At 41.3% G+C, this 20913-nt stretch overlaps 1 protein-coding gene across 1 annotated transcript in view; it reads right to left on the reverse strand.

Moving 5' to 3' along the window:
- LOC306879348 (uncharacterized protein) overlaps positions 1-20375 on the reverse strand; it is a 29880-nt gene extending 9505 nt beyond the window's left edge. Inside the window, exons 1-4 of the mRNA XM_079432201.1 lie at positions 20055-20375; positions 12710-13039; positions 12249-12572; positions 9728-9853 (exon numbers count right to left, since the gene is read on the reverse strand). Of these exons, the coding sequence (XP_079288327.1) occupies positions 9728-9853; positions 12249-12572; positions 12710-13039; positions 20055-20235 (961 nt within the window). The 5' untranslated portion in view covers positions 20236-20375. The remainder of the gene's footprint in view (positions 1-9727; positions 9854-12248; positions 12573-12709; positions 13040-20054) is intronic.
- Positions 20376-20913: the final 538 nt, after the last annotated feature.

A 20913-nucleotide genomic window follows, 5' to 3' on the forward strand; every position in this document is an offset into this window, starting at 1 on the left:
TCGTGGGCACTTAAAAATACAGAGAATAATTATTTATTACAGATTATTCAGAATTTTGAATGTATTTTAAGTATACTTTTCCCATCAACTGGTCACAATGCAGAATCAGTTAAATCAATCAAAATTTATTTATAAAGCACAATAAAAACAACAGTAGTTGACCACTGTGCTGTAAAAACCTTGCTAAAAAGACAGAAATAAATATAAACAGTTTTGACCGCAATACACTAAAGTGCAGAAAAAAAAGCTGTAAGCTGCTGCATCAAAGACAAGTGTGCACTCTGATGTAAACAAGCACGGATGAGAAGCGCATGGCGGAGCATGTGAGAGATGCTCTGGATGTGTCACGAATCTGGTCCATGCCCTCCCGGTTAACCACCACTAGAGGTCATCCGTTCACCACCATCCATTGCACTGAAGTCACATGCACAGCTGTTTTCAATTATCACGCCCACACCTGATCACCATTTCTCAATCACCATCACTCTCTATTTAAGCCTGGGACTTGCTCTAGGTCGGGGCCGAGTATTGATCTGCATTTAGTGCTCTCCTAGCGCTAGCTGCTTTACTGTGCCTTTCTGTGTTTCTGTTTATTTCCTGTAATTATTAGCATTTATCACTCTCCTAGCGATAGCAACATTACTGAGCCATAGTCATAGTCTTGTCTAGCCCGTTTACCTTGCCGTGTCTGACCCTGCCTTTGTCTCTGGATTATCTCTCTGCCTTGCCCCTTTGGATACTGTTCGCCGATCGTCGTGGCCTAATGGTTAGAGAGTCGGACTTGTAACCCAAAGGTTGCGGGTTCGTGTCCCCGGCCGGCAGGAATTGTAGGTGGGGGGAGTGAATGTCCAGCGCTCTCTCCACCCTCAATACCACGACTGAGGTGCCCTTGAGCAAGGCACCGAACCCCCAACTGCTCCCTGGGCGCCGCAGCATAAATGGCTGCCCACTGCTCCGGGTGTGTGTTCACGGTGTGTGTGTGTGTGTTCACTGCTGTGTGTGTGCACTTTGGATGGATTAAATGCAGAGCACGAATTCCGAGTATGGGTCACCACCATACTTGGCAGGATGTCACTTCACTTCACTTAAGGTATTAACAAATTTTGAGGGTTTCAGAATAAGGCTGAAGAGACTGTTTTTAGATAGGATGTCTGTTTATTGTTGATCTGTTTATGTTATGGGAGTGAGCAGATGTTTTGACTAGGATTTTCTTCTCTCTTTTTATAGCAAGGACCACAATAGAAATAAGTTACTGTAACTTTATTGTGTTATCCTTGACAATGAAGGTTGTAACAGTGAATTACTACTTTTTTGTGTCAAATAAACTCAACTCAACCCATAAACAAAGCAGCTGCACTACCTGAAACATATTTAAATTATTTAAACAGTTATTCAGATTTTTACATTCGCAGTAGTGTTCATTACAGCGCCAAATACTTAAATATTTAGACTTAATAGGCTATTTATTTTCAAACTTTTTCACATTTTAATCTGGACTACAACATGCCCTAGAAATAGTTTGAAAGTGTTTTGATTCTTTGTTGTTCGGTCACATTTTACATTAGGGCTTAATTAGTTAACATTAGTTAATTCATTAGTTAACAAACTCCCAATGAAAAATTATTCTAAACATTCATTAATCTTAGGCAATTCCAATGTAGTGTGATGGCCAGCTTGTCCCTAGACACGGTTCTAATAACTTTTACCCGAGAAGATATTACTGCTTCATTTCGGAAGATTAACTTTTCCCTTCTTTATTCTTCATAACCCGAGAATGTGGCGACATGTACCTGGGGTTTCGCCGTCTAAACGGTGCAGTGAATTAGGCTATAGTTTAAAAGGTTGCTCGTTCGGCTGTGCACATATACTGAGCCGCTTTAGACAGCGTACCAGTAGCGCTTCAACGGACGAAAACACACACAATTATGTCAAAATATGCGGTTTTGGCGAGTTACCTTGTAAACATAATTTTAAATGAGTTATAAAGTCTTAAATGACCCTGAAGAGTTTGGAGAAAATAGGGTAGCATAGCCTATGTGTCAGATCCACATCATGTGCATCAGGTTTTAAAGAGACAGCGTTGATTTTAAAGTGAAACCTGCTGAAGTCTGTCATTGATGTAAATCAAAGAACAAAATAAAAAGAGAACTCACTCACTGCTCTAGTCGCTGATTAACTTTTTTGTAGATTGAATAAAGATTAATCTGTATAGTTTATGCATATACAATTTATGTGAAGATTGTTTTGAAATCACTTAATATTACAGAGCCTATTAAATGTTAAAAATAATGGCTTTCAATTATACTGTAAATGTTGAATGGCTATAATAAATAGGGAAAATTGAGGGAAAATGCATTTAATAGAGACACAGTAGCAGTATTGCTATCAATACTTTATTAATAATAGGCTTAGTAAATAGATTCCATTAAAACCATATTTTAAAATATACTATCTTTGCTGTTTCTACATTAATTTGGAGGTTCAATGTGAAATTATGACAATATAAATATGCGATTAATCATGATTCATTACAGAAAAATGTGTGATTAATTAGTTTTTAATCGACTGACAGACAGCAATAATGTTAACTTTTTAACTTTTAACTTTTTAATGATGCTTTTGGATTTCAATTTAATGTCTAATTTTATAGGTCCCCCAGAAAGAGATCGGGACGGAGATGGCCCCCTTCAAATTTTCTGTTTGATAATGTGGCCCTCAAATGAAGCTAACTGAATAGCCCTGGTCTAATCCATTAACATGGGTGCGGAAAAAATATATGCACCATACATGTACTGCAAACTAGGGGTGTGAATCGGCACTGGTTTCACGATTCAATTCGATTACGATTATCATGTCAACGATTCGATTCAATTCGATATCACGATGCATCACAATGCATCTGACACAGAACAGCCTGATTCACACCCTAGCCAATCCTAGCGCACCTCATCACCAGAATACTGATCACCCACACCTGTTGCTCATTCACCCTGCCACTACTTAAGCACTCACAGCACCTCACTCCAGTGTCCATTCTCGAAGAAACCTTGTGGACTCCTACCTGATACAAGTGAATATTCCAAACGATATCCTGATTGAGTTATCCCCTGTACTTACCTCCTGTCTTCGTCCTCCTTCGTCTCCTTGATCTCTGCCTCCCGGAACCAGGCACTGGAGTGCTCACCTCCCCAGTAAGACAGATCTTAACTTCACCAACCTCATCCAGCAACCGAAGTATCTTTGTCCTGATTACTCACCTACTCCATCCTGCTCATCTGCTGTGTGTGTTTAATAAATCTGATAACTAACATCTCCATGTCTGGGCATCCTTCCGTAACAGAAGACCGGACTGTTATGAAGAGGTTCACCAGCAGTATGAGCGATCCCGATCCGTTCCAAGAGATCGTGGACAATCTTCAACGGATTCTTACTTCCACCACCACTACAACTGCTACAAATTCCGCCACCACCACAGCAACCGCTACCACTTCCGTCACCACCAGTACCGTTCCTTCTTCATCACCCTCACCTGTGATTGCCAGTCCCATGGCCAAACCGGTGCCCTACTCTGGTCTGGCAGCGGAATGCAATGGATTTTTGCTACAATGCTCACTGGCGTTGGAGATGCAGCCGCAGTTATATCCTACTGAAAGAGCTAAAATTGCATTAATTTCCCTCTTAACTGGGCAAGCTCTCCAATGGGCCGAAACCATCTGGGCTCAGGCTGGCAGTGTCACTCAATCCCTCAACAACTTTGTCACCCATTTCCGGGAAGTATTCGGAATTCCCGCAGGAGACTTCTCCGTAGGTGAGCAACTTTATCGCCTTCAACAAGGTTCTATGTCTGTTAACGACTACACCTTGAAATTTAGAACACTAGCCGCCGCCAGTGGATGGAATGAACGCTCAATCTTGACGACATTTCGACAAGGACTGGAGCCCAACCTGCAGATGCATCTCGCCACATATGATGATAGCATCGTGCTCGAGCAATTCATTTGACTTTCTATCCGAGTGGCCAGCCGTATGTACTCCTGTATGGAAGACCAAAAAGGTCAAAAAAAATTCTATCCTCTCCTCCGTCGACCAGAGAATGTCAGTCCTCCAGAACCATTCTCCGAACCCATGCAAATAGAAACCACCAGGCTTTCACTAAGTGAAAGACAGAAGCGCCTCAAACAAGGATTGTGCCTCTGCTGTGGGGCTTCTGGACATGTGATTTCTACCTGCCCAGTCTGTGCTCCTCGACATTTGGTGAGTTCCCTAAGACCATCTCCCACCAATATTCACCCACTCACCACCAATGCGTTAATTACGGCATCTGATGTGTCTTTTCCAGTCGTTGCCCTATTCTACTCCGGCTCGTCAGGGAACTTCATCTCTGGTAACCTCAGTCGTCAATTCAACCTCCCAACCACGACTATCAAAACCCTATATCAAGTAATCCTTCCATAACTGGAAGACCTTTCAGCCGTAAGAACGTACGTCTAAGTGTTGGACCGCTTCAACTCCGGGTTGGCCATTTGCATGAGGAGACTATCCATCTTTTGGTTCTGGAGGACTCGACTGCGGACATCATTTTAGGGCGCCCGTGGTTGGTTCAGCATAATCCCATCCTTTCCTGGACATCTGGAGTAATCCTGAAGTGGGGCGACAGTTGTTTTCCAGACTGTTTCCCGCACAGACCTCATCCTCTCAATCATGTCCCCAAACAACTCCAAGTATGTTCCACGTCCATCAAAAGTCCCATTGCAAAACAGTCTGTCGACATACCCTCCCGTTACGCCCCCTTCAGCGACGTATTCTGCCCTAAGAGAGCTTCCAAACTGCCTCCACACCGGCCATGGGACTGCGCTATTGATCTGCTTCCGGGTGAGTCAGTGACCCGTGGGAAAATATACCCACTTTCCATCCTTGAACAGAAGGCCATGGAGGAGTATATCGAAGAGGCTCTCCAACAAGGCTACATCCGCTCTTCGACGTCCCCTGCTGCTTCGAGTTTTTTTCTTTGTGGCCAAGAAGGACAGTGGTTTGCGGCCTTGTATTGATTACCGGGCATTAAATAAAATGACAGTGAAGTTTCGTTATCCACTTCCCCTCGTCCCAGCGGCATTAGAACATCTCCGTGGAGCCCGAGTGTTCACCAAGTTAGACCTCCGCAGCGCATATAACCTCATCCAGATATGTGAGAGGGACGAGTGGAAGACCGCCTTCGTGACACCTACTGGCCACTATGAGTACTGCGTGATGCCGTATGGCCTCGCCAGCACCCCCTCCGTATTCCAGGAGTTTATGCACGAGGTACTCCGGGAGTTTCTCCACAAGTTCGTACTCGTCTATATCGATGACATCCTCATTTACTCCCGGAGCATGGCCGAACATCGCCACCACGTTGCGGAGGTCTTTCAATGCCTGAGGGAATACAATCTCTTCCTCAAGGCCGAAAAGTGCTCATTCCATCTACCCTCAGTGCAGTTCCTTGGTTATAACATCGACCAAAGTGGTATCCAGATGGACGAGGGGAAGGTCGCAGCCATCAAGAACTGGCCTCTACCTACCACGATTAAGGAACTCCAACGCTTCCTCGGCTTTTCCAACTTTTACAGGAGATTTATTCGTGGTTATAGTACCATCACCAGCCCACTTACAAATCTCCTGAAAAACAAGCCCAAATCACTGTCCTGGACATCATCCGCCACTGAGGCCTTCCACAAGCTCAAAGACGCCTTTATCAGTGCTCCACTCCTCGTTCATCCTGACCCCAACAAGCCCTTCATCGTTGAGGTCAATGCCTCTACTACCGGAGTAGGAGCTGTCTTATCTCAGCAGCAGGGGAATCCAGCCCGACTCCATCCATGCGCCTTCTTCTCCCGTAAACTCAGCCCGGCGGAGAAAAACTACAACATTGGCAATAGAGAACTCCTCGCAATAAAACTCGCCCTGGAAGAATGGAGACACTGGTTGGAGGGTGCCCAACATCCCTTTACAGTTCTTACCGACCATAAAAACCTAGAATACCTTCCAGAGGCCAAGAGACTCAATCCACGCCAAGCCAGATGGGCTCTGTTTTTTACCTGCTTTAATTTCTCCATCTCATATCGACCAGGCTCCAAGAACGTCAAAGCGTTTTTCCCGTCTCCACGCTCCAGAAGACACCAACGACCAACCAGAACCCATCTTACCTCCGAAGTTGACTGTGAGTCCCATCGACTGGTCATCCAATTCTGTACCCTCCTCCAACGTCTCCGACAACGATCCGCCGGGCTGCCCTCCAGGACATCAGTATGTCACCAGAACTCAACGCACTCCCCTCATTCACTCAGCTCACACTTCCTTGGGCACTGGCCACCCAGGGGCCAATACAACCCTCTCGTTGCTAAAAGACCGCTTCTGGTGGCCCAACATGGCCCGGGATGTACGAAGGTTCGTTCAAGGATGTTCGGACTGCGCCATCTCCAAGAGCACTCGCCATCTACCATCTGGCAAGCTCCACCCGCTGCCCGTTCCGAATCGCCCCTGGTCACACCTAGGAGTGGATTTCTTCACCGATCTTCCACCCTCCGACGGTAATGCATGTACACTGGTGACAGTAGACCGATTCTCAAAGTCCTGTCGTCTCCTTCCTCTCAAAGGACTTCCCACGGCTATGGAGACAGCTGAGCTCCTATTTAACCACGTGTTCCGATATTATGGAATCCCAGAGGATATCGTATCGGACCGTGGACCTCAATTCATATCCCGGGTATGGAAAGCATTCTTCTCCCTCCTAGGTGTGTCAGTCAGTCTCTCCTCTGGATACCACCCACAAACGAACGGGCAGACAGAGAGAAAGATCCAGGAGATTGGTCACTTCTTACAAACCTTCTGTCACGGCCACCAGAACTCTTGGAACCAGTTCCTGGGCTGGGCCGAGTACGCTCAGAACTCCCTTCGTCAGCCATCTACTGGACTCACCCCTTTCCAGTGCGTACTCTGTTACCAGCCCCCACTCTTCCCATGGTCTGGCGATCCATCTGATGTACCATCTGTTGATCACTGGTTCAGAGAGAGCGAGAGGGTCTGGGACACAGCTCACCACCAGCTGCAGAGAGCTATACGCCACTGCAGGATAACAGCCGACCTTAGACGATCCACTGCTCCCTCCTATCAACCGGGTCAAAAGGTCTGGTTATCGACAAGAGACATCCGGATGCGCACACCCTGCAGAAAGCTCAGTCCCAGATACATTGGCCCCTTTACCATCAAGAAGCAGATCAATCCCGTCACCTACCAACTAGATTTACCGTCTCACTACAGAATTCATCCCACGTTCCATGTGTCATTCCTAAAGCCTCACTATCCCTCTGTTCATGTCTCCACAGATCCCAATCAGGCGGAGGAACCCCCCCTTCCGTTGATCCTGGATGACGGAATGGCCTACAAGGTCAAGGAGATCTTGGACTCCCGACGCCGTGGTGGTAATCTAGAGTACCTGGTGGACTGGGAAGGGTATGGCCCAGAAGAACGCTCTTGGGTGCACAGGAATGACTTCCTTGATCCCAACCTCCTAGAAACTTTCCATGCCACACATCCTGGACGCCCTGCACCCGGAGGACGAGGTCGACCACCACGACGTCGGGGTCCCCGGCCCTCAGGAGAGAGGGGGGGGGGGGGTGTACTGACACAGAACAGCCTGATTCACACCCTAGCCAATCCCAGCGCACCTCATCACCAGAATACTGATCACCCACACCTGTTGCTCATTCACCCTGCCACTACTTAAGCACTCACAGCACCTCACTCCAGTGTCCGGTCTCAACCTTGTGGACTCCTACCTGATACAAGTGAATATTCAAAATATTCCGATATCCTGATTACGTTATCCCCTGTACTTACCTCTTGTGTTTCCTCCAGAGTGTTCTCCTCGTCTTCGTCCTCCTTCGTCTCCTTGATCTCTGCCTCCCGGAACCAGGCACTGGAGTGCTCACCTCACCTGTAAGACAGATCTTAACTTCACCAACCTCATCCAGCAACCGAAGTATCTTTGTCCTGATTACTCACCTACTCCATCCTGCTCATCTGCTGTGTGTGTTTAATAAATCTGATAACTAACATCTCTGTGTCTGGGCATCCTTCCGTAACAAAATCACAATTATATAAAATTTACTTTTATGCATTTTTATTAAATTATATAATCAGGCTACTTTTTAAAATAATTTTATTAATTAATATACAATTAATTAATAATTGTTAGAATTAAAAGTAAATATAGCTTCAAAACATAGAAGCAAATATAAAGTAATAAAGGGTGAAAAGACAATTACAAGTGATAAACAAAAAGCATTTTCAGTATCTGGGAGTGCTTTAAGTAACGAAAGTTTACTGATAATCATAATTTTTATTTTTTTAATCAGCATTATTGCCATTTGATTATTACTGATGAGATCATAGACACTGGCAGCTTTAATAGACTGCATTCACACCGATGCACAGATCTATTTCCACATATCAGGTGTTTTGTCCAGTTCTGAAAACATAACTGACTGTCTCTACATCAATTTCGTATCATAAAAGTAGATGCAAGTGCATTTAACCGCAGCCGCGATCGAGCTTCAGGACAAACAAACACAAAGAGCACGTAAAAGTCTGTCAGTACAAGAGTTTCGTGCATCTAATACATACTGCATTCCAAACGTTAGAAATTAAAGTATATCTAAAGTAAAAAACTAAAATAAGAGCAAGTGGAAGCATTGTCAAGCAATGTGCATGTGTCTCACAGAGCATATTCTGTGCAATGAAGCCCGCAGCGAATAGGTGTGTTCGACTTGAAGCAGAGCTGCGCAGAATGATCTCCGCATGAGATCAAAGTACCACAAGAGCAATACGAAAGCAGTCGGATCCTATGCATTCGAAACGCTATCGTGGTACTTTGATGCCACACGTGACAGTGACGTGTGGTCGGCGCCGGTTCAAGTCGGACTAAATTTCTAACCGGCATGCACTGCTTCAAGTCAGCCGCCGATCGGTCTGCTAAGTGCTGCATGAAGTCGAACGCACCTAATGTCATACGGTGATCATTCTGCGCAGCTCTGCTTCAAGTCGAACGCGCCTATTGTCTCTAGACCCTTGAGCAAGGCACCGAACCCACAGCTGCTCCCCGGGCGCCGCAGCATTGGTGTGTGTGACATGTGGCCAACCATACTTGGCCAAATGTCATGTCACTTTCAACTGTTAGATGAAATTTACGCCCCTTAATACCCAATCTTTTTGAAAAGTTGGTGGTGCTAAAAGGTGTCAAATAGATCAATGTCTCAAACACACACCTGAAGGAGTACACCATCAGACTTTGTATAATTGTGTACTTGTTACTGAGTTCGAAGCAATGATGGTGATAAAACCATAATAAAAGATGTTTTTGTAATTTTGTACTTCCTACATGGCAGGGGAATGGAATAGGTATATAAAATGAAAACAAAAGGTTCTAAACAGTTGTACACATCTAAATGTTTTTTGTTTTGTTTTTTTCATTCAGAATAGGTCCAGACTGATTTGAGCCTTATAGGGATACCTGCACTGGATGGCCAATATCATGTGTATTTTGTGTATTTTCAAAATACAAATTATAATACTATTTAAATATATTCCACACAGTATTTCATATTATTGATTATAATTATGCATTTAAACTGTACTGTAGCATAATAAAGCTCATTGTTTTTGTCTGGCTTGTAACCACTGTAATACTTACCCTCTTGTTTTTGTAGTTTAGAGATCTTGCGGCGATAGTAAATCACTACAGCAGCTAAAAGTCCACCCACCAGCAGAACAGCAACAACTATTCCAACTGTGACAGCTGAAGACCGACCCAAATCAGCTAAAAAGAGACAGTAAATTATTAGAGGGCAAAACATATTTCATGATTCAGGACTGATAGGCGTCAGGCAGTTGACATGTACAGTTGTGTGCAAAAATTTGGGCACCCATGATAATTATCACAATTTCAGATTATAAACTGCTGGGCTTTCGAAGCAGCAACTTAATTTGGATATAATTTATACCTTATGGACACAGTAACATTTCAGTTCTGAAATAACTTTTTGTCAGGGTTTTGGACCTGTTTTGTTGCTGTTTTGCTCCCCATGTGCTCTCCATGTCCTAGTTTCTCCTTCATGTTTCATTGTGCCTATATTTGGTTCTTCCTGTTCCTGCTCCAGTGTGTTTCATTTGTCCCAGGTGTGCCTCGTTATTCCCTCATTTAGTTGTGTATTTAGAGAGTGTTCTGTTCCTGGTTTCCTTATCCGATGTCTTATGTCTTCTTGTTCTCCGTGTTTGTGCTATGTGTGATCCCGCCTACTAGTAATCCCTTGGATGTTAATTAAAGGCTGTTTGTTTGAAGTTTACTCCACGTCTCCTTGTTCCTAACTCCAACACAGTAATAGCAACCGTGACAGAACAGCAGACCTGCCTACAAGATGAACTGGGCTGAGGACTTTCTCTTCAATTTCCAGCAGGAGGGATGGCCTTTGGAGCAGTATGTGGAGGAGTTCCTGAGTGTGATACACCTGGTGAGATGGAGCGATTCTATGATTAATGCGTGCTTCCGGATGGGATTAAAAGATGATAATTTGTTTCGATTCCGGAAGATTGCCGCAGACCCGTAGCAGATTTTATTAATTACGTTCTTGATTTAAATGGTTCCAAGTTCTTTGTCGATGTGGAGGGTCATCATACTCCTCCCATCCGGAAGCATGTGGACGCTCCAGCTCACCACAAGCCAGCACCTTCCACATATGGTTCCAATGAGCCCGCTCCCTCAGTACCCCCCACGCTTCCCAAGTTCTCCGAAGCTCCTCCTTAGTCCTCAGCCCAGGATCGCCGGCCGCCCGAATTCAAGCCTGCCGGCCGCTCCATTGTCAAGCTTGCTGGACGCTGAACTCTCAGCCCCAGACAAGAGTCGAGAGATGGCTCTAGCCCCTGACCGGAGTTGAGAGAGTCTGTTCCCAAGTCCAGCCCAGAGAGGGCTCCCGTTCCTGATTTTAGCCCAGACAGGGCTCCTGTTCCCAAGTCCAGCCCAGAAAGGGCTCCGGTTCCCAAGTCCAACCCAGAGAGGGCTGCTGCTCCTATATCAGGCCTACGGAGGGCCTCAGGTCTCAAGTCATGCCCCGAGCCGGTTCCAGCCAGGGAACGTAAGTAAAAAGTAAAAGTGTGCATTCAATATCGTGTGTAATGAGAGCAGCTGATGCTTGCAAATTATCCACCTTTTTCCTAGTGAATCTACTGCATTTGAGATGATGGGAGACACTCTGTCTTTGGGGAAATTCCACTCAAAAAGACTGAAACAAATCATTTCATAAGGTTGTGCTACAAATATTTGTCACTTTCACTAATATAACTGATTTTTCCTTCATGTTTCATTTTCAGAGGTCAGGAGAATAATGTATTTATTGTGACGTGGCCTAAGAAAAATATAAACTGTAAGCTCTTTTCAGTCCTGATTATTTTCTTTTTTCCTTCTTATTCCGGTGAAACAATATAAAAAGACAACATACTGTGCATATGTGGTCTGCTCTCACAATTTAACAATATATTCAATGAATAATTCACTGGGATCTTTTTTTCTCTGCAAATCCTTTCTCTTTCCAGGTTTGTTTTCACATGGATGCTTTAAAATATTTAATTAGCAGTGTTTATTGGAATGTTTCAATAGAATGTTTATGAGAAATCACTTAATTACTCAGTGCTGATTTTTGATTAAGGCAATGTTTGTTAAGATGATATAAATATCACGGGAAACACGTGGATATGCAGGATTTTTTTTTTTTTTTTTTTCCCAAAACCTAAATTCTTACATATTCTTACACCTTAGTACTTACACAGCCTAAACTTATTTCGGTTAGTTGCCAAGGCAACCTTTTTTTTTTTAATTCATTTTAACTTATGCCAACATATGCGTTTGTTACTTTTACTTATTATAATAAGTTAACAATGTTTCAACTTCATTTAAGTTATGCAGCATTCAATTGTTTTAAGTCAGTTCAATGTAATGTACGTTGAAATAACTTTAAGGCAGCAATTTTTTTACAGCGTAATATTTATTTTTCTGCTGATATCATATTGCCAGGCCCTACTGTAAAGTGACTTTTTAAAAATACTTTTTTTTTTGTATCTGTAGCCATGTTACTATCAAGACATAGAAGCCAGCTTATATTTCATGCTTAATTGATTATTTCCAAATACTTTGTGCTAAAGTCCTTTAATTTGAAACTCACCACTGACAGAAACAAGGAACTGCTGTGAGCTCGCGCGGCTTCTGATCTGTACTTCATAAAGTCCAGTGTGTTCAGTTCTGGCGTTTGTGATGGTCAGAGATCCAGTTTCATCTAGTTGTAGTCTGTTTCTGAATCGTTCATCAGCTTCATTTAATGAGAGCTTTTTAGTTTCTACATCGATTTTACATAGGAGGATGCCTTTATCTCCAAACCTCCATACTATCAGATCATCTTTCTGTAATTCCGTAGCATCATTCTGTAGAATGACAGCTTCCCCTTCTGTGACTGACACTGACTTCACTGCATCCGTCTTGCCAACCACATCTGGAAAACAAACAGACCAGGAACTAATTTATAAAGATTTTTTTGTACTGTCCCTGTAAGATGCTTGCAGCATGAAATCATAAAACCTGAAACAAGATCATTTTATTAAATGAAAGCGATTCTCTTGAGATACTCACCAAAGACATCCACATTAAATATCCTGGATGTGGTCTTTTCTCTGGAGATTGTTAGTTTATATTGTCCAGAGTGTTTGTTTCTGGTGTTTCTGATGGTGAGAGAGCCAGTTTTTTGGTCCACCTGCAATCTGCCTGCAAATCTCACATCATCGGCGACAAAAAGAGAGGTAAAGTCGTTCTTTCTCGTTATCTGAGATATGGCCGATTCTTTAGGCCCAAACGCCCAGAGTATTGTATCATCGTTCAGTATTTCAGAAAGATTAGTATGTAGAATTACAGAATCTCCTTCCATCACCGACATTGTCTCATCTGTTTCAGCTTTACAAACACCTGCAGAACATAAATTAATTATTAATTATTAAGATATAGCTTAGCTTAATCTGATTCCACAGTACTAACTTCAGTGAACAGATTCAACTGCTCGTGAATAGGGTTGCCACCTGTCCCTTAAAATACAGAATTGTCCCGTATTTAAAGCGAAAATGATTTGTTTTGTCCAGTATTTTACAAAGGTCAATACTTAGTTGAATCAACAAACAAGAATCTTGCACCGTTTATAATACTAATAGCAATTATAATTAAATCAATTTCCTAAGAAGTATTAGAGAAGCTCATTTGCAAGATTATGAAATGTCAATGTAAAGCAAAACCAAACCAAATAATGTTAACACCAGTTAACATCACAATACATGAATTACACTTACAAGTAACAGTAAAATGCTGCAAATCATTTTTTCTTGCGCTTGAAACGCGATTACACCTTTACAAAGCATCTCTTGCGCATGCAAATTTAATTTAAGCTTACAGTCTTGTGTGCACTTTCACAAATCTTACCCTGCGCATGCAAATCTTTGACATCAATTTACCTTCATACATTTGCTCAAGATGATTTAAAGGGATAGTTCACCCAAAAATGAAAGTGTTGTCATCGTTTACACACCCACATGTTGTTCCAAACCTGTAAGCATTTCTTTCTTCTGTTGAACATAAAAGATACTTTGAAGAATGTGGGTAAGTTTCTGGTGCCCAATGATATTTTTTCTCTACTATGGAAGTTACTGAGGACCAGCAGTTGTTTAGTTACCCACATTCTTCAAAGTATCTGCTTTTGTCTTCAACAGAACATAACTTTATGCAGGTTAAGAACAACCTTGGTAAATTATGACAGAATTTTCATTTTAAGGTGAACAATAACTTTAAAGTGAAAGACATATCCGTGCTTCTAAAGATATAGGCCATATTGTTTTATTAAAATTTGCATAGTCTGTTAATATAATATTCCATACATTATCAGAGCTTGGTAGACATAATTATTAAAATGTTATACTTAATAGATTATAATTAATATTAGACTCTATTTATTAATTTATCATTTATATTGATCATTAATATTTACATAATAAATAATCATATGTCGTAAACAATTTGGTATTTTTTTTTAAAGTAAAAAAAAATGCTAAATTATTTTAAAAAATGGGACAAATAATTACATAATAATGTAGTCCTAATTTAAGCAAATTAATTTTAAAAATATAAATAAAAAAAGGCAGCGGCTATTTACACTGTGTAAATAGCGATATACGCTATTTACACTAAGTGCAAATAGCAATAGATGCTATTTACACTCAGTGTAAATAGCAATTAGATGCTATTTACACCAAGTGCAAATAGCATATTTTTTTACACCAAGTGCAAATAGCAATGGGTTCTATTTACACTAAGTGCAAATAGCAATAGATGCTATTTACACTCAGTGTAAATAGCAGTATTTTTTAACGATATGCTATTTACACTAAGTGCAAATAGCTATAGATTCTATTTACACTATGTTAAAATAGCAAGATTTTGTGCTATTTATACTACTTATTGCAAATAGTGGCAATTATCTGCACCTCAGTATTGTAGTACATTATAAAACAGTACGCAATAATAACATACTGAGTGTAAATTATAATTTTAATTCAAATTTATTAAATGGATGCCACCTTATTGGGACAATAAAGCCCTCCCTACACCTACCCGATACTTTATTTTCAACTTTTTGATTATTTCCTTCATTTTTATTGAAAATAAATGCCTTTCTGATGCGATATGAGATTTGAAAAGGGAGAAAAAAATGTTTGGCAAAAGGTGGGCTCGAACTCGGGTCGCTCGCGTCAAAAAGCATGCGCCTTACCATCTACGCCTTTGCCAACAAGATGGGCTATTTGCACTTAGTGTAAATAGACACTCCGATAAAGAAAACAGCTGCAGAACAAATACTACTAATAATTAATATGGGGCAGTCGTGGCCTAATGGATAGAGGACTTGTAACCTGAAGGTCTTGGGTTTGAGTCTCAGGTCCAGCAGGGATTGTAGGTGGGGGAGTGAATAACCAACACTCTCTCCACCCTCAATACCACGACTGAGGTGAGACCCTTGAGCAAGGCATCGAACCGCTCCCCAGGCGCCACAGCATTGGCTGCCCACTGCTCCGGGTGTATGTTCACTATTGTGTGTACACTTGAATGGGTTAAATGCAGAGAACAAATTCCGAGTGTGGGTCACCATACTTGGCCACACACCACTTCCCTTTCCCTTAATATAATTATAAATAACCAAATTTAAAATAATAATATTAATGTTTTCTCATGGTTTATTGTTGCGCTATGAGTTCCTCACTGATTATTTGTGTCCTTGTTTTTGTTGTTGTTTTTCTTTTGGGGGGGGGGGGGGGGGGGCGTGAATGGGTGTCCCGCATTTTGCCTTGCTGAAGGTGGCAACCCTTCATGAGTGAAACAAATCAGTTTATTGAAATAACTTTAACCGGTTTACCCGGTTTACATGCAAAACAGTACAAAACAATATTCTACAGCGACGTCAAAACGTAAGCATCCATGTATTCATCCAAGTATTACATGTTATGTGAGTTGTGATGTTAAAAAAGCGCACAAACCCAGAGTATTCTGAAATATCAGCGGGAAATGCCCACGTTCCCTCATTCTCCTCTCATATGGGATTTCTACAACTGTACCACCTGTCCTGCACGAGATAACAACATTTTTATGGCTGGAGGCACTTAAATGTGCTGTGCGAACGCTTTTCTGTCACATACTACACATGCGCAAACATAATCCCTCGGAATGCAGCAGTTTAAAGGAGTCATATGATGCTTTTTTAAAGATCATTATTTGGTGTAACAGAATATGTTGACGTTTTATTGTTCAAAAAACACATTATTTTTCAAATACTGTACATTATTGTAGGTCCTCTATGCCCCGCCTCTCTCAAATGCTTCGTTTTCTACAAAACTCCTCCTTTCAACAAGTGCAGTCTGCTCTGATTTGCCAACTGGCACAGTGCATTGTGATTGGCCGAACACGACAAGCACTCGTCGGAAATGTAACGCCCCTTACCATAATCGCGAGCTTCAGCTTTCAAAATTATAGTAAAGAAAGACAGTAAATAATGTCCTTAGTTTTACCATCAGTTCAAGTCCGAGAGGGGAACAGAGTCGCGTGACAGACACGGTGATGAAGCTGGTGTTTGCACACAAGCCACTGTTGTGTGACTGTTTCTCCCTCTCTCACACACACACATTTACACACACACAGGACACGCAAAATTCCGGATTTAAACCGGGTGTGTCTCACTCGTGCTTAAAAGGGAAGCTGCGGGCTCTTTGATCGCCCCTGGTGGCTGGCTGCAGTACAGGTCATAAACCCCGCCCTCTCCATGTAAACGAATGGGACTTCAGTCAAAATAAAAAAATAAATTACACTTCCAATACAATTTTCCAAAATATGATTTTGGTAATTTAAGGTAGTTGTTATCACGCTGATATATGTTCAACTGTTCATTTTTGTGATAAGTTTGATTTTAGCTAGTAATTTGATACTATAAAAAGGGGGCGTGTCATTGATTGGGTCTGCCGGAGTTTGAGTCCGCGGCTCCATGTAACGAAGCTCTACTGTGCAGACTCGGGCTCCAAACGAAGCTCTACTGCGCAGACTCGGGCTCCAAACGAAGCTTAGCGCCTAGTGCCACTAGCGCCAACTAGTGGTCGATTACTTTCAAAATTCTTACAGACCTTTAGGGCCATGAGTCGAACAAGCCCACCGAGTCTTGTTCCGATCGACCTCCGTTAACCTTGTTTAATAGGTGCTTAAAATTGTTTGGCCAATGGTGGCCATGTTTTTTGAGATACACCAATGTCCTCATAGACGCTTGTGCCCCTTCGGACGAAGACACTGCATACCGATTTTTAAGTCGATCAGACCAACGGTTGTCTGGTTATAGCCATTTATGTTTTTCCATCTTTTAGCGCCCCCAAGTGGCAGATCTGCGCTTTTTTATTTATTTAACCAAAGATTAACCTCGTACATATGTGTACCGAGTTTGGTGAAGATATTTCATTCTGTTCCAGAGTTATACTTCAAATAAAATTTGGCTAACGTTAGCATAGACGCTAATTGGCGTACCGTTTCGCACGAAAATCAAAATTTCAACTTTTATTTGATAATTATTGATATTCAGTGTCCACAGAATATTTCTGCAGTGGTTTGGTTCCGATCGATTCGCAAAACTAGGTTTGGGATATAGGTAAATTTTACGGGAATTTTTACGTGCGTCGTAGAGCCAAAAATTCACATATACACTTTTGTTCATGCTAACCCAAGGATCGCAACAATGTAAAGTTTTTGAGTCTATGACAAACGGTTTACGATCTATGGCCATAAATGTCTGAAAAGTTAGTTTTTTGCGCTGTAGCGCCCCCGTTAGGCCGATTGGGACGAGCCTTTGTATCTGACAAGAAGGCCGGACTACTACCATCTGACCAAGTTTCAGCTCTCTAGGCCTTACGGTTTGGGCTGCACGATCAGTTTTAGGGAAGAATAATAATAATAAAAAAAATACTTATAAATTACAATAGTATTTATATATTATATTATATATATTATATAATATAATATATAATATATATATAATTATATTTATATATATATATATATATATATATCTGTGAATGCAAGTGAGATATATAATGCAGTTACAGCCAGCGCGAATCGAGGCTTTGTCAGGACAGCATTCTTGTAATGCGCGGAGAAGAGTAATTAATTACACAACATTTTAATATGAAGAGGTGCTATTTGGTTTTCAACTGCAATAGTAAATATTCTAACAAACAAAATCAAAGTTTCTCACAAATTCTCACTTGCATTCACAAAATAATAATTTTTTATAGCGCTATTAGTTATAGATATATCGCTTTTCTGGGTACTCAAAGCGCTTGACTGCTAGACACAAAACCGCTCCAGGGTTCGTTTGAAAGCGTGCCGATACCACCTCTTCAAGGAGGTCTCGGTACGCTTGTTTGGTCCGCTTTTGGTGCGCACCCGAGTGCGATTGCTGCTTTCTCACCTGCCCAAACGAACCGCACCAAGAGGGAAAACGAACTCTAGTGCGATGTGAAAAGGAAGTGTGGTGAAAAGTTTAAATTATTTAAATTTCACACAGTGGTTTCACCAGCAGCGGCTCGCCCATAGAGGGCGCTGGGGCGCCGACCTCCCTGCCAGTTTTTTATATTTATTTATTTTTTTATTTAATAATAATAAGTTTTTAATAATCTCTCATTTTGAAAAATGGTGTGTGTTAATGACATGCTATTAATGGTTTTACTTTAGAATGTGTTTAGAACTCTCCAGAATGATATTTGCATTCACTTCATGTTGGTGTAGTAGTAGCCAATAGGCTGTCTTCCCTGGGTTCCAGTTCCCTCAGCCCTACAGTGTTGGAATTTAAGCCAATGGTTCCCCTGTTGCTACGCAAAAAAGTTTATATTTTGCCAATCATCGTCGTCGAATTTTATGGTTTGGGGGCTCTGAAAATATCGCCCGTAGTACCAAGATTAGAGCAGTGCACCTGCTGCGCTGGACATTTACCTCAGAGTGCGAGTGCAGTATGGCAGCGCCGGCGACATCGAGTAGCATTAATGTAAATAAAAAAAAAAGAAAGAATTCTTAATTCAGATATTTTTGTTTAAAACATTTTTTGTAAATTTTACTCATTTTAAATGGTTAACTTTTAAGGAATTAATTAGATTAATTATTACTCACTTCTAATTTGTTAAATGTATTTAATAATATTGCTTGTAATCTGTTGCCACAATTTTGAGTGAATATAGCGTATTCATTTTTATGCTGTCATTCTCTTACTCACTCAGTCTCTCTCACTCACTCACAGTCACACACCACGTTTCACACACATTTGCCATTAAAATAGTGATCTCAATAGGAATGTAACTGTATGTTTGTTTCGAAGTTCTGAGCTGGATTACTGTGTTTCATACTAGTTAAAATGTTAAAATAATTTTTCTTCTCATACTTGGTGTTCTTCAAGAATGTTGTCCCACGCTTTCTTTGAGAGCCTTCTCTCTTTCTCTAGTATCAACACAGACTGTTATCCATTATCCAATTTGTCTACAGTGAACTTTAAAGATATGTATTCTACAGCTGGGGATTGATTAAAGAACTAGATTGTTGTATTTCCTATAATAATTTATCGTTATGCGTTTGCACTTTTTCTATCTGGACACGGGGCATAATAAACATGCAACTTGTTCATTATCATTACCTGTAAAACTGTTGATTTCTACATGGCAGTTCAAATAATATTGTCTTTTTAGACCATTGGTATTGACTGGTTTGAGTTATTTTATTGGTATAAGCAAGGGACATGGGTGGCCTAAAATGCACCAGAATGCAGGAAATCACATCTATGAAATTAATTTTTTTCTGGGGGAGGAGCCCAAGGACCCCCCTCACAAACAGCCCCACCTAAAATATTTTTCATCAGGGTTTCACACAGTGTGGTGTGAAAAGGAACCAAAACGGCTAAAAATAGCTACAATGTATAATTTTTTGCCTTTGGTCCGGACCAACCGAACTACAGATGTGAAAGCACCCTAATGTCATGATGTGGGGGCCCTTTAATTATAGCCTACATTCCAGGCGAATTTCGAAAACGGTGCAATGGTCAATAATCTCGCATGGGTTGTCGGTTTATTAAGCATCGGCTTGTTCTTAAATGCAATCATTGTGTGAGACATGTCACAACCAATATAATTGAGTTTGTAAATTTTACTCTGCCTGCAGTGGACTCGGATGGGTGAATCTTTTCAGCAGATATCAACAGCTGATTGAGATGAGACATGCATTTTTTTAAAAGGTTTGCCACATTATTTATAACGGTGGTTTCGCTATTAAACGCGTTGTTTTTAGTGTCAGTTCACGCATTTGTCGTAGCTGATGTCTGAAACCGAAAGGCTCACGAATGGAACTAAAAGAATAACATAAATCCACTTACCGCACAGAAGTAACAGAGACAACAATATCATCCTCTGCGTGTTTTCGTAGAGCCGTGAATGTAATACAAAGGATTGATGGAGATGATTTAATAATCTGCTGTTTCGCTGAATCTCCATAGCGTTCAAGAGCCGCGCCCAGGAGCGCAAAGATAACCTACTAAACTCGTAGAAGTCAAGCATAGAAGTTATTCAGAGCGGAACAGTCGCTTAATGTAAACAAATCTGTAAAAAAGAATGGGCGAGGCGGAGGCGGTCCATGTCCTTCTATTGTAGCAAAGTGAAACTATGTCGCGCTCATCTTTTCTGGAGTCTGAGTCTGCGCAGTAGTGCTATCAAATTACCGCAGACCCAACCGCAAACACACAAACATGACACCACTAGTTGTGGTTTCTTAATAAGAGGCTTCATAACCGCCAGCTTGAATGGTTTTGGGACGTGACCTAAAGATAACGATGAGTTAATAATATTGAGAAGCGGTTCTTCTGCTACAGGTAACAACTCTTTCAGTAGTTTAGTGGGTACAGGATCTAATAAACACGTTGTTGGTTTAGATGCATTGATAAGTTTATTTAGCTCTTCCTGTCCTATAGTTGTAAAACACTGCAGTTTTTCTTTGAATGAAGCTGAAATAGACGCAGTAGAATCTACATTTGATATTGTATTTCTGATGTTATCTATTTTATCAGTAAAGAAATTCATAAAGTCATTACTATTAAACTGTGAGGGAATATTTAGATCGGGTGGCGTGTGTTTATTTGTTAATCTAGCCACTGTGCTAAATAAGAACCTCGGATTGTTTTGGTTATTATCTATGAGTTTGCGTATATGCTCTGCCCTGGCAGCTTTTAGAGCCTGTCT

The sequence above is a fragment of the Barbus barbus genome (assembly GCF_936440315.1).
Source record: "Barbus barbus genome assembly, chromosome: 13".
In the NCBI taxonomy this organism is placed as follows: domain Eukaryota; kingdom Metazoa; phylum Chordata; class Actinopteri; order Cypriniformes; family Cyprinidae; genus Barbus; species Barbus barbus.